The sequence below is a fragment of the Ostrea edulis genome, chromosome 9 (genome assembly GCF_947568905.1).
Source record: "Ostrea edulis chromosome 9, xbOstEdul1.1, whole genome shotgun sequence".
NCBI classification, from domain to species: Eukaryota; Metazoa; Mollusca; class Bivalvia; order Ostreida; family Ostreidae; genus Ostrea; species Ostrea edulis.
The window spans coordinates 73,698,247-73,712,806 of NC_079172.1; the positions used below are offsets into that span (position 1 = coordinate 73,698,247).

Below are 14,560 nucleotides of genomic sequence, written 5' to 3' on the forward strand. Positions count from 1 at the left end.
GTCCTAATTTGAGGGAAGCGGGAAGGTGATAAACTGAGCGAGTCTCTACCCCTTCATTATGTCGTTGTCGACCAACATTAATATTCCCTTACAACCGCTTTTATGAGAAATATATTCAAGTCAAAACATGGAAATTAAAAACAGAAACGAAAATAAAATAAATTCCCCTGTGTAGTTTACGCATCCTTTATTTTTATACAACTGAATTTAGTACCTGTCTGGCTCTGGCTTCTTATTTTTTATTTATTTTATTTTTTGTAGTCATGGTGTTTTGGTGTTTTTTTTTAAGTTTTAAGTTCGGCGAAATACATACTCCACGAATTGTTTTGTTTTTAAGAGAAAGAAATTACTATTATTTTTGTCCTTTTTTTCAAAGATTCGATTCAATATAGATATGGTTTACATAGATGAAATTATTTCATATAATTTATATGAAATTGAATTTTTTTTCATTTCCAGCTTCACTATTTTCCAAATTGTTTTGCGACGATAAACTAGTAGATCGATCCAACACTTAGTCCAATACTGTAAACAGTACATTGACATAGTCAAAAAGATAGAAAAAATACTGAAATATTACTTACCAAATATATTTTAAAAATCCAACTTCTCTTAAGGAAAGAATTAAAGCAAACTTTGCATCAGAAGAATGGACAATCCAAAGCAATAAAAACTTTATTCAACGGGTAGCCATACTTGTTTGGCGCCGTGACGAGGGCATTCATTACGTAACAAAAGGTCTCCATTGCAGGAAAAACATTTGCATACAAATGAAGGCAACTATTGTACTACCATTACCCGCCATTTCTTGAAATCCAATACATTTAGAAATGCTATCTTTTTTTATTTTCAAAATACATGTACATACAGAAATCTACAATATGAGGATCAGATGGGATTTTAATTAAACCATCTGCATAAGGACTAATTGCTACAACAAAGACCAATAGAGGGATTTTGTGAACAGATTGCAATACTGTTATAAACTTGTGATAAATTTCAACTTGCATCAATGATAACGCATATAGCCACGTCATAAAGCCTTCACAGGGTGGTCATTAATTTCATCGTTTAAATGAAACTGATCATTGAAAAAGTCCAAAACATTCTCTAATTTAATTGCAGTAGTATTGGCGGACAAGGGCACTGTAATTAGACATCAGGAGTTGAGCTTAGCAGCGGGGAGGCAGTTACGAGGATTGCTGGAACAAGATTGGTCGGCGGATGCCAACCTTTCTCCTCCCTCCCCCGATTTTAACTCTAGTTTGGCTCAACTCTTATAAATCTAAGAGTTACTTACTGTCTCATTCATAAACGACCTTTTTACGAAAGTGCATGCAGAATATAAAATACCAAAATATACAAATATTGAACAGCGAAAATTGTGCTTCCAGAGGACAGTGTTTCACGACAGAGCAATTCTTTGAGGGAAAATTTTTGTAATGTTGAGAAACTTTCCTGGATTGTTTCCGAAAAAATAGATCTTTAAAAATTGATATAAGTATTGTTATGGCTGGGAGATGTTTGTTATAGTGACACGGTATATGATGTTTTCACGCCTCCGTGTGTTAGAAGTTACCTTTTGGGTGTAGAAACAGCAGACGACACGCTCCAGCGGCCTGTCAGTCAAATGCTCGTCAGCGCGTGAGCCTCGACTTGGGCAGAAACGATTACCATTAGGTGAACAGCATATACAAATCTCACCTTATTAAACGAAATGAAGAGTCGATGACAAGCAATGCAGATTAATTAATGTGTGCAATTAACGATTTATTTCTAAGGACGAGATACTCCAAAGGACGTAGAAATCTGTGTAAAAAAAAGAAAACATTAAAACAAGTCCAATGAAAATCATGTCTGCACCTCCGCGCTTGGATTCAGCGGAAAGTATCCGGGACCAGTATGAAGCCCTACGGAAGCTGGCCATGGTGCAAGTCGGACCCCCAAGGAATCCCAACAAACCTTTAACCTCGTTCAGTATTTCTGATATTCTGGGAGGGAATAACAACAATGTCAATCGGCGACAAGTCCAGAGGAACTTAAACAACAACGCTGTGAGAAGCATAGTGAGGCCCTGGGACTCTCGGTGTAGTCCAGGGAGGGACAGCGAGTGCTCCTCCGACGAAGAGGAGATCAATGTAGAGGACGACGAACCGTCCCTACCCCTCTTACAGAACGACTCACCCCTGGACGCCTTGATGAAGATGGCCAACAAAACGTTTGAGGGCTTAGAGACAGCGGAATCGGCCGGTAGGTAGTCTCGTCAACTCGGAGCTTGTTTTTTGGTCTCTTGTGTCAGAACTTGCCTTTGTTTGAGATTATGGGATTTTCTTGCAATATTTTTATTTCAGTAAATTTTTTTTGCAAGATGGTTAACAAATAGAGATAAAGAAATTGTGAGGAAAGTTGCAGACATTGACGCTATATTCGAGAAAATAATTTTGAATCTTTCTCAAAAATATTTAAGATGAATTTCTATGGAATAAGACATAATTTTTGCTTTGAATTATTCATAGAAATAATTCGCAAATTAATAAGGTTATTTTGTAGTATATATATACGAAAATATATGAATTGAGACGAACTGTAAATCAACAACTTTTTCTTCAAATGTTGTACAAAACCAAAATTGATTGATAAGCAATATCTATGAGAGAAAAAAATATATTGAAAATCGTATATTAATGCTTAAACTGATGCATCGGTCGTACAATATCGTATTATGTGTTTGAAATTTGGAATTTTTTATTGTAAATTAATACTCCTTTCGTAAATTTGCTGATTTCCTTTATTCCCAAATTTTGTGTATAGAGGTTTTACATACATTGTACAAGTACATTTCAAAGTAAACCTGTGGAATTTCCAATATCAATTATGTACATTTTTATGTTCATACATGACAGTGAAACATCGATTTCTTCCGCAACTAAATAAAGATTCGGTTTACTTGATATTTAATTAAAGGGATAATTTTTTTAAAAAGTTTAACGCTTTTTTTCTGCTTTCTCTATGGTCTATGAAAAAAAGATAAAATCAAATAGTAAAAGCATATCATTATTTCAACTACATCAAAAGATGGGATGAAGCGATGTTATCTTTAAAAAAAAAAAAATACAATGTATCCGAAGATCATGAGGGATTGTCGTTGTCCTAGCTATATATTTATCACATGTTATGGATCGGTATCAGTCTTTTCATTCTTGCCTTTGAAACCAAAAATTTTATGACTTGAAAATAAAAATAATATTCTAAGGTTGTAAATCTAAAACTTTTTCATCGGCAAAATATTTAAACTATTTGATATATAAAGGTGTCGTTAATATGTTGTTATGTAACAGTCGCGGTATCTTTGCATGTATCAATTGCTTTTCTCAAAAGCCGAGGGGCAGTTCATTTAAAGCCTTGTCCTACCTAATCAATGCCCCCATCTTTACAACCGTATCAAAGAAGCTTAAATTGGCGAGAAAATGATTTATGAAAGTGAAAAAGACGCTCAGACACATAACGACTCGGACTTCGGGTCGTTTTCGTTTGATAGGAATTCTTGTAACATGATGTTTAATGGTAAATCCACGGCGATGTTTAACTTGTGGTGCCCAGCATGGTGCTGGTCAGCTGAGATCAGAAAAAGCTCAATTAGGCGTAAAACTGACCCCGCTTCTGTCTGTATCATTACAAATGAGAATGGGACGGCTATGTGAATCCCCCATCACGAAACCTGTCACTTCAATTATCAGTCTGTTTCCCTAATCTGATCACCGACATCTTCTTTAAACAATCTCTTGGTCAACTTTGGCTGAAGATGATTCCCAAACCTCGAAATTGCATCAGATGATCAATTAATATCAATCATAATCTTTTTATATATTTTTTTATATACTATGGAAATAATTTCTATGAAGGGAACGTAAAAGTTACAAGCATGGTTTATGATATTTTCCTTCACACAATATTTCCTCATAAATCAATACATGCGTATATATACTTTTAGTCAGTACTGTATCGATATCATGCAATATCAATTATGACATATGAATGTATACAAATAATTGTGACAAATCAGCTGACGTGATCCTTATACATAACTAATAGAGAAATATGCGAAGGCCGAAGGTCAGTCCAGTAGAGTGTTATTTAAAGAAAGGACTCGTTTTGCGATTTTTTTTAATATTCATGTTTCAGTTTTTCCGGGGGGAAATTGTCTAGAAATTATGCCAGACTTGTATTTTCATTGATAAACAATGTATTATAACTCGTACTACACCACATTACGTAAAAATAAAAAAGTTCGTACCTACTTTCACTTCTTTGTAATGAAATCGCATAAGAAAATTATGTGTCATTAAAATCTCTTCTTTTTTTATTTCAATGAAGTGTTTATTTAAGTGCTATGGTAGATATTTTGACAAATGTCAACATCTCGAGCACTCGGTGCAGTATATATGATTAAATGATGTGAACTTGCTTAAACATTTTCTCCTTTCAATCATGAAAATAATTTTAGCAATATTCAACATGATTTAGTGACATTGGTAAACCTGATAGTAACAAGCGTCAAAAATCATATTTTTGGGCAAATGAAATGTGGGGATTTTTTTCATTAATAAAATAATTATTTAAAATAATTTCAACACTTTCTTTATATTACATAATATATTCAATTAAACATGATATATTGAATATAATTTTGCATAAATAATAATTTGCAATACGCCGAAATGCTAGTAACCTTCTGTGAAAGATGTCAATTGTTTCGGCGTTTTATTTGTTTTCTGTTTATCTTATAGTTGAATACGGCTTATAAAATTTTGGTTCTGAAGTTTAGCTTATATATATATATATATATATATATATATATATATATATATATATATATATATATAGTTTGTTGTATCTTCACTTTGTTTAAATTAGATACACAGAACTAAGATTTTTGTATTTAGGGAGAGAAACTCTGATCAGGTACCAGGATCATAATGCGAAATCTGCCTGCAAATGATGTATGATTAATTATTCAGTATAAAAAGATAAAGAATGGGGATAAAAGCCACACTTGAAACCCCACGCCACGATCTGAGGGTTTAGTGACCCGTCCAGGCCATCTTAGGGTATATCTGATGATGAAAAATTAAAAATTGAGCACCTCGGTCTGTTTCTGAGGCCCACGGAGTAACAGATCTTGATCGCTAATTAGTCTCTCCCGTGATTAGGGATTTAGTGAAAAATTGTTGATTTCCTTTGTCTTTGGTCTTCTTGCTTGGAATTAAGAGAAAATATTTAATCAGAACGATCATCGAGTCTTATTCTACTTGGCATTTGATGCAAGAAGCAACCGGGGTCTTTCTCTCTTTTTTCATTTTAAAGGAAGGCCGACTCGGAATTTTAATTTCTGCAGATTTTAGGTGTGTTGATGTACTTTTAAGAGCAATTAGAGAGTAGAGAAAAACAATGAAATGACTTGAATTGTTAATGTAGAATAGAGGCTCGCACATCAAAAGTGAAAATGCATGTAAAACAGCTGAGAAAATCTAGCTGTATGAAGTCTTATGAAAATTAATTTTTCAGAAAATGACCTCATCTTGACCTCTCGTCGGTTTGTTGGTCCTAGAGCATTAATATCTGTTTTCAATATGCCTGTATTTTTATTCTGATACATTAGCAGCCCTGTTACAGAATCTTTGACAAATGGGACAAAAGATTGGGTTGGTTTTTTTTCTTTCTTTCTCTCTCTTTTCCTTTCTTGTGCATCTTTTTGATGATTTCGAAAAAGAGTCTGCACCGTGATTTACGTGATGATTTTTTTTTCCATAATTTATGAATTATGTGACTTGTCACATTAAAATCAATCAAAAAGGATTTTTACAGCAGTTGACGGGAGGTTAAAGAATAATAAATATTTATGTAGGATAATGAGATTGTATAAATTAATTATCAAGACACAGCTTTTCATAGCATAAAACTCACACGTGTAATTTTGACAGGTCGGATTTTTAAATTAATGACTGCTTGCCGTCAATATATTTAGCAAGTGATTCATGAATGAGTCCCGTCATAAAAAAAAAGGGGTTTACTTTTCGTTCTGAAGAGCTTAATGATAAATGTTACAACTAACTACTGTACACACAAAAGTACATTTACTATACATGTGCATAATTGAATAATTGATTTTTAATGAATGAAGATAATGATAAAAAAAAACTTGGGGGAAAATGCTAACGCAAATCGTTTTCTATCATGTATCTCTACGGTCATTTAACGACATTTTCTGTACATACGCTCTTAACAACATTTTATGTACATACTTTATTAACGACATTTCTGTAAAGGGCTTTTCAACACCTTCAAAGAAACGAGGAACTTTCTGATGATGTTTACGGTAGAATGTCCATTGACTGCAAACACCGGCGCTGCTCCCATCAACGCTACTGATTGTGCAGCCCATCCATGAAATGCTATTAGATGCATCTACTGTTTCACGTCCATGTTAACAAATTAACAGATTTTTAAAAAGGTTTTTTGAAATTTGATTGTTTTGGAGTGCGTTTCTCATTCATCTATACCCTTTTTCGAAACAAAACTATACTTTTCAAGTTTCAATAATTTTCATGAAATTATAATCATTGGTTTGGTTTGTGTTTTTCCTTTATTTATTTCCACTTTTATGGAAACCATGGCAATCGAATCGACAAAGGACTGCGTTAATAATATTTCGGATAAGCACCGCCATGTTTTTGTGATGGAATGATCATTTAGTTGACTTTTATGGCCAATAAATAAAAAGAAGTCAATTATGTATTCTTCGGTGACGGATATTCGTAATTTTAACCAAATTTAAGACCCTGTATAGCAACAATTTCTGTATTTAACACTGCATATTTCGTTATTCCCCTCACAAAATAAAACGACCAATTAACATTTTTATTACCTTACCATGTAACCAAACTGCTTTCTGCATAGTTTTAAGGCTGGTTTGTTTTTCTTTTTCTGATTTTTATCCTCAAATAAAACGTTTTAGTGTTGGTTTCGCAGACAAGTTTTTATGTTCAACAAACGACATAATATTGGAAGCCCCTGCCGCAGTCAAAGCACAAGCTCCTCTCGTTATCAAACGTACATAAAAAATTTGTGATCATAGATATACATTTTAGAGCTCAAAATTGAAAGGAAGAAGATCATAAACGTATGATTGTTGCTCTCGTAAATGTCAACATCCTGTACTCGTCATCTCATCTGGGTCTTCGAAATGCTTTGTGACGTCACAAGACACAAAGAGCTACCCGCTGGATCTTCGGGTAATAATATTCATATTGCTGTCACCGCGATACTTTATACATTTAATATACCAACACTCAGTCTTTTTACGACGAATAAATAGCCCAATTAACGAAACATATACCTGATTTTATGGCTCCATGCTATATTTTAATACGGGAAACTGTTTTATGTTCTGGCCGCGCTCTGCTTATTGAATTCACTACCCCGGACTCACGAAAAGAGGCCAGTTTTTATAATCTGTGCAGTAGATTGGAAATTGATTCTTGACATGAAAAAAAAAGCTAAATGGTCAGTTAAAAAATGTGTGCATTTCATTTGGGTTTCCTTTCGGACAAAACGCTTAACTATATAAAAAAAACCTGCATACAAAGAGAGTGTTACGCCAATTGCAAACCAATCAATGTATTTATCCCCTATTCTTGGATTGATGGCTCAGGCTAGTCAAACACTGCAATATACGTTTTTCCGTCTAGTGCCTCCGTGTTAAAATCATTAATGCACATCCGGAAAATTACATACACGGGTTCCTTTGAAGACGATACATGTTTCCACCGTTTTGGTGTTTCTTTTTCATTTTCCGTACGTAATTAACCTCTCAAACGGACACCTGATCACACACAACTCTCGCCAAACGAGACCGGGTCTCTTTATCATCATACATATATTATACCTAGAAAGGATCTTCAAAACCTATAATTGAACGAAATCCATGAGAGGGAAGATTTTTGGCAAATCGTACATCATTTCAACAGCATAGACCGCAATAGGAGATGGTTAGTGAAAAGAATGCTTCTTTATAAAAATAGGAATCATTTCTTAAATGGCGATTTTATCAGAGTCTGTTGAGGGTAGAAAAAGTTGTGTAGGGTAATTTAGGTGTTGGATATTGGATCCACTGCATTATAACGCTTCTTTATCAATGATTTTAAGATTCCAGCGCATTCATCAGAGGATTTTAATCGAAGATTTACGATTTTACTCCCTACATCGCTACTTGTGTGATCAACCGCTGTAGATCTACCCGCTTAGAACTTCTCTCCGGATGAGAGGTTGTTTGATTTACAGTGATGTATTCGAGTCTAAATCACACGGATAAAAATGTCAAGTAGACGAGACAGTACAACTTTAAAATCAAACAGTAAAGTAATGTATTTTTAACGAGGTCCAGCGATATAGGTTTATTTGCGTGTATTAAGTCGCATGTCAACACCTAACTAGCCTTCTGTTTGCGAAGATGTTAAACAACATCTTAATCAGAATGTATTCACATAATGGATTTTTATCTGATTCTGTTGATCGTGTAGGCTTCAATTACTGACATTAATTAGCCAATGTCGCTACATTCTAAGAAACACCTCATCCTTTGCAAGACAAAAATCTATGCCTTTCAGAGCGGTCCTTAGATTAGATTTGTTTAATTTGCAGTTATCTCCCCTCGATAGCTTCATTAAGTTTGAACATTAATTACCATTAGGATGATCAATGTCAGGGCATTCTTGAAGGGAATGGTTTACATGCCGTTGTGAAGGGTACGATGGGGAGGGTTGAATGACAGAACTATTAAAAGCGGTGTCTTGTTTGGACAGAAGCGGCCCCTCTGCCGCCGCTAATTACTGAGGGGATCCGACGGTGTGATGGCGTTTTAAGGGGGTCGCAATTCCTCTGAGAAAAGCAATTATTCCAATGTTAAAGTAGAGATATTCTCTCTCTCTCTCTCTCTCTCTCTCTCTCTCTCTCTCTCTCTCTCTCTCTCTCTCTCAATTAATATGCCCAACAGTCGATATTTCAATTCGGGTTTCTAAATATATATAGATATATATATATTTAAAAAAAGATGACGCAGATTTGATAATGATTAAGATTATTTCATATTTTTGGCCTGCGGACTGTAAAAACAGCACCATTTGTAAACCCCTCCGGCTGACAAAGGTATGGCTGGCTTATCTTAGGGACCGGCGATACTTCTGACACCCTGCTAACTGCTAGATCTGTTTAACTCGTGTAAAAATCGTAAAACATGACAAAACTTTGATATCTTACTTTTCATCGTCTATTGCATCCTGCGGGTTTTATTTGTTTTTCGTCTGTAGGATCTATTTTCATTTTTCCGCAAATTAAATCAGACAATAATGATTAGGGTTGATTATCTGCAAAAATATGTCGAAGTTATGCAGGAAACACGCATTTTCCGAGTTCTTTCCTCTCATTTAGCGACTGTACATTTGTGTACAAGTTTTAAATGGAAAAAAAAAACAAGTTAGAAATTTTGTGAAGTATCAATGAAATTTTCACGCATATATGTCGTTATTTTATTTGGACCTTCGAGAATCAATTTTCATGGAAATGAAATCAACTTTCAGGCTTGATAGATATTTTTTTTTTTTTTTTTTTTTGTAAAAATTTTAATCCTCTAATTCAATTTAGCTGTTGTCGTACATTGTCCACATCTATCACAATAAACTGTCAGCACACTGAGTAATCTAACAAGCTTAACAAGAAATATGAATTTCAAGTAGGAAAATAAACAGTAAATCTAGCTTCATTTTAAGATCAAAAAGAAACTGTCAGTGCATAAAAAATGAACCTGTGTTTTGGTTGGAAGCTGTCGTAGGTATTTTGTAAATTAATGTATGCATTTGAGAAGAAATCCGTCCACTGAATAAAGTATTCCCGTTGTCCAGAAGGCCGATTCTGTAGACTTTTCAGACCTATTCTTGCAATGTCACGTGTGATTTTTTTAAGCATTGTATTTTCCTTAGTTTTAATCATATATATTTTTTTATAGGTAATGATAACTTCAAAGGAAATTTACGAGACTGAAATTAAACAAATTGCATTATCCATAACATTGATCAAGCAAATTACTTAGAAGTGCATAAAGATGTGCACCGCATTACAGGAATAACTCTGTGTGTAGGTCATTATGTAGATAAAAAAAATGACAGATTACGGAAGAGGTTCTATATTGACAGTCAATCGTGGTTAATCATCGTATGAACGAGTTTCCCTGTCAATCAAAATCGCCTAACCGACAAAGCAGCACTGATCTTTACACCGTCCACTTACTGCGGTCAGCGCGCGAATGCACCTCCCACAACACGGCGGAGAGATTCTCGCGCAGAGGAACTTACTAACGGGAAAATGTCTCAACAAAAGAAAAGGAGACTTTTGTGAATTCTGTACAAAATATCAAATTTACTTATAGATTTGATATCAATGTAGGTTTTAAGGGGGAAAATGAAAATAAATTCTCTGAAATATTTGGGTTGTAAATGTAACCCTTTGACCATGGTATTGGATAATCAATCTGTAATTTTAAACGAAGGAAGACAGTTGATAGATTTCTTCTTTTTTGTCACACGAAAATTTGCAAACCTAAATTTTGAAAAGTCTTTTGGATGACTAACTCTTCCCACCTTTCTTCTGTTAACTCATTGCTTACATGACTGCCGAGTGACGAATATTTCCTACTGTAATCGAACAATTCATCTAGTATTAAACACTTCATTAGAAACCTACCGATCTTCGTTAATTAATCACCCTAATCAAGAGAGCTTTCCATTCCGATCTGATTGCCCATATACAAATTAGCTGTAGATGCGTCTGACTCGTCTTCGTGTTAATGACTACTAACTTGAAAGATTACGTAGAATTTATTCATGCACTGCCGTAAGAAAAAGTTCAATGAAACTTTTACTGCGCTGAAATGGAACTATTTTCTCTCTTTGGGCGATTCACATATGGTCGTATCAAGCTGATTAATTTGTCTCGTTTTTATGTTAGATGTATAATATATAGAAAAGAAGAAGAACGCCACTAATTGTTGGCTCTCTGCTTCTGATGTCGCAAAACGTTTAAATTATGACGTTTCTCATGAATCAAAAAGGACTAGTTAATATTGTAAAATAATTTAAGGGCTATTTAATTGCAATTAATGGGTCGTCGTGACTCGAAAGCCACTCTCCATTATTAGAAACCCATCTCTCGTTATATTTACATGTCGTTAGTATGACAATCACAAGGGGGAATTTATCCCTAGCGGTATCTAGTCTGACCCCTAGCACTCGGAACTCCTCGCCATTTACATGAAAATGACATGCGGTTTGCATTAAATATGGTTCTCCTTGAAGTACGAAACCGTTTAGCATGAACATTGTGACAAAGTGACATTCTCCATCAACATTTTGACAGTTGATTAGACTCATTGTTTTATAATTTATAGCAATGTCTTCACACAGATGTTTTACTCTCTCTATAAAACAGAATATAAAGTGTTAGTTTTCCATTTTTTTGTCAACGAATTCGGAACACATTGATGAAAATAACTCTTTCTTTTTGTTTAAAAATATTTTGATATTAACATTTCTTTAACTTTTGGTAAGCCAGTCTCCTCCGAGAATCTGGCGCCAATTGTTACCATCTGAAACAAGAATTTTATATGTGAATTTATTGAACTTCCAATGAATTATTTGAGCTCCGGGTGTTATTGGACATTTAATATACAGCTTGTGGATTGGTTAATTAGAACGCACTAAGTAACTCGGAGTCAGCGCTAATATGTTTTATGATTTGCCTGTCTTGGTTTACAATCAGCTTTGAAAGTCAGTATAAAGAGAGCTTTTGATAAATAGTGACATCAGACCGGCGTTCTAATGTCAGGAATCATGAACTTTTGAAAGCAGATCGCGTTCTCGTTAAAATCCCGCCACTGGCGCGAGGAGACCTTTGACCCGGTAAAGATCTTTTGCATAAGAATGGCTGCTTTTAAAGTCGCATTGCTGTTGCATATGTTTGTTATGCATACGGCAATGTCAAGAAAAGGCGGATTGTATTGTTGGGCATGTGAGAGAATAAAATCGAAAGCCTAGCCGTGGTTAAGTGGCTTGTTGGATTATCAGCTAATGATTATTGGACTTGGGTGTTAATTTTCAATTTCATATGCAAGACATGCTCGGCAAAGGGCATTATCGTAACCTCGATATCATTAAAATTGAAATATATTCCTAACGCTTCGGCAATTTTTGTACTGTAATGTAACCAGAACAAAGAAATTTTATTCAATTTGAATAAAGTAATAAACTTTTATAATTAATGGTGACAAAACAGTAAGAACGGTCTGTTTTTCCCACTGGAATACTTCAATGCTGACATGTTTATTTCCTGTGATTTTCATTAAAGAAAAAAATATTCCAAAATACAACATTCTTTGTCTTGCGCAAATAGCATTTTCATAAATTGTTGCAGTTGAAAAGCAAACAGAGGTAAATAAAAATGAAACATTGAAGTCTTTTCTCAAATGACAAAAACGTTCAATACCACGCACATTTATAGATAAAATCTGTCAAGACTTAAAAATTTTTACTTCCCGAGTTGCAATTCTCTTCCCAAACAATGCGTAAATGTCCCAGATTCTTCAAGGTTTTGTTTGCAATTTTATATTCAAATAAAATACTTCAACACACTCTGATTTATGAACAAATTAAACTGTCCTTCCTCTTCTCATGAATGGAGTCCAAATCTTGTTTTTAGTCATCCAGCAAAAATCTGGCTTATCTGATAAAACTAGCTGGAGTGTTTGATGGTTTATGCCCCCTTCACACTTAAACCGGGTACATACGATGGTAGACCGCCATCGGATCTGAAAAATGAATATGATATATGAAATTTTACGACTAAGTAGCACTCATAGAGACCAGTCTTAGTTTACATGGTATATCATGCTTTGAATTACGTCATAAATAAATGTAGTCACTGTAATATGGACCTCTTGTGTATTGACATGTTCACAATTTTTTTTTATAACAATGACTTTATTCTTTTATTTAGCAACTTTATGAAATAATTGCTTGTCATTTATACTAAGAAGTCTAAATTGAAAAAAAAAAATGATATGAAGATAAAATGCAAAATTAAATTTACTGTATTTTTCAATTTTTATTTTTTTTTTTCAGAAGCAAAACGGAGAGAGCAAGCCGCCCTGTTCGGAAAACACCAACCTCCGAAAAAGCGCCGGAAGTCACGTACAGCGTTCACGAATCAACAGATCTATGAGCTGGAGAAAAGATTCCTGTATCAGAAGTACCTCACACCGGCAGACAGGGACGAAATTGCTCAGAACCTCGGACTTTCTAATGCCCAAGTGATCACGTGGTTTCAAAACCGCAGGGCAAAGTTGAAACGCGATCTCGAAGAGTTAAAAAATGACGTGACTGCTACACAAATATTAAAATCACCCAGTAGTAAAAGAGACGATGATACATCCGATAAATCATACACCACTGACCCCGAATCCAGGTCAGCAGATGAGGACGAATGCGAACCTTCACCATCAAAAGTACAGAGGACTTCCGAAAGTGAAACGGAAAATAACTCGGAAAAGGACGATTGTTCTGACGTTGATATGGAAATACATTCACCCTGATATCGTATCGGCCAAAATGTTCAGTTTTCAATGATTATCCACATGTCCCAAAATGTGCCATATCATCCCAGTATGTTATCAAGCAACACTTTTGGTAATGTTAGGAATAAATTCCGAAAAAAAGACTGGTACCTGCATGGAAAAGGTCATGACCTATCAGAAAAAAAAGCTTCGGTTTCTTTGGAGAGCGTTGTTCATTTGACGCTAGTGATAGTTTTATAGTGACAATGTCCAGCGTATGTCTCGAAGTGAAAGACTAAGAGAACTTATTTTCACGAATTACAGCATATCAGGCTGTGACGTAACAGTGGCATCCATTGATTTTCTTCATCTGTTGTTGCAATATAGCTCAGATCGACAGAAAATGCACGAGCAAATTATTCAGTGCAGACATGCATTCAATATACTGAGAACCGCAGCTATATCAAATGCTCCCAAACAGGTACTTTTTGCATATTCTTTATACCACCTTGATGGACACGTTGCTATGGCTACAGTGTAGGTAGATGATGTTTAGACCTCCGCTAGAGTATCGACTCGACACAGGTTTTGCGCCATTCTGCTAACCATGTTCTTGAATTTTTATTTGTACATAAGAAATCATGGACATATTAAATATGGATATAAAATTATCATTCTCGTTTTTCTTTCTTTTCCTCAAAAAGATGAATCATCGAAATTGAATCGTTCTTTGCTTACCTTGGAATGTGATTTCACTCATCACGTGGTTTATTTTGTTACACCAGATTCTTTCTTTGATATTCGATAAACCAAGATGTTATTAATACAATATGGATGATTTATTATCAGTATACGAGAGGTCACAATGTGTTATGACAAATGTGCATATTTTAAAACGAAATA

The 14,560-nt window shown here is 34.7% G+C and overlaps 1 protein-coding gene across 1 annotated transcript; it reads left to right on the forward strand.

The window, feature by feature from the left end:
• Positions 1–1,287: 1,287 nt before the first annotated feature.
• On the forward strand, positions 1,288–14,329 carry LOC125658449 (transcription factor LBX1-like). Its single transcript, XM_048889717.2, has 2 exons — positions 1,288–2,250; positions 13,227–14,329. Exons 1-2 carry the CDS (start codon positions 1,845–1,847, stop codon positions 13,694–13,696), a joined length of 876 nt encoding a protein of 291 aa, XP_048745674.1. The 5' UTR covers positions 1,288–1,844; the 3' UTR covers positions 13,697–14,329.
• The last annotated feature ends 231 nt before the right edge of the window (positions 14,330–14,560 follow it).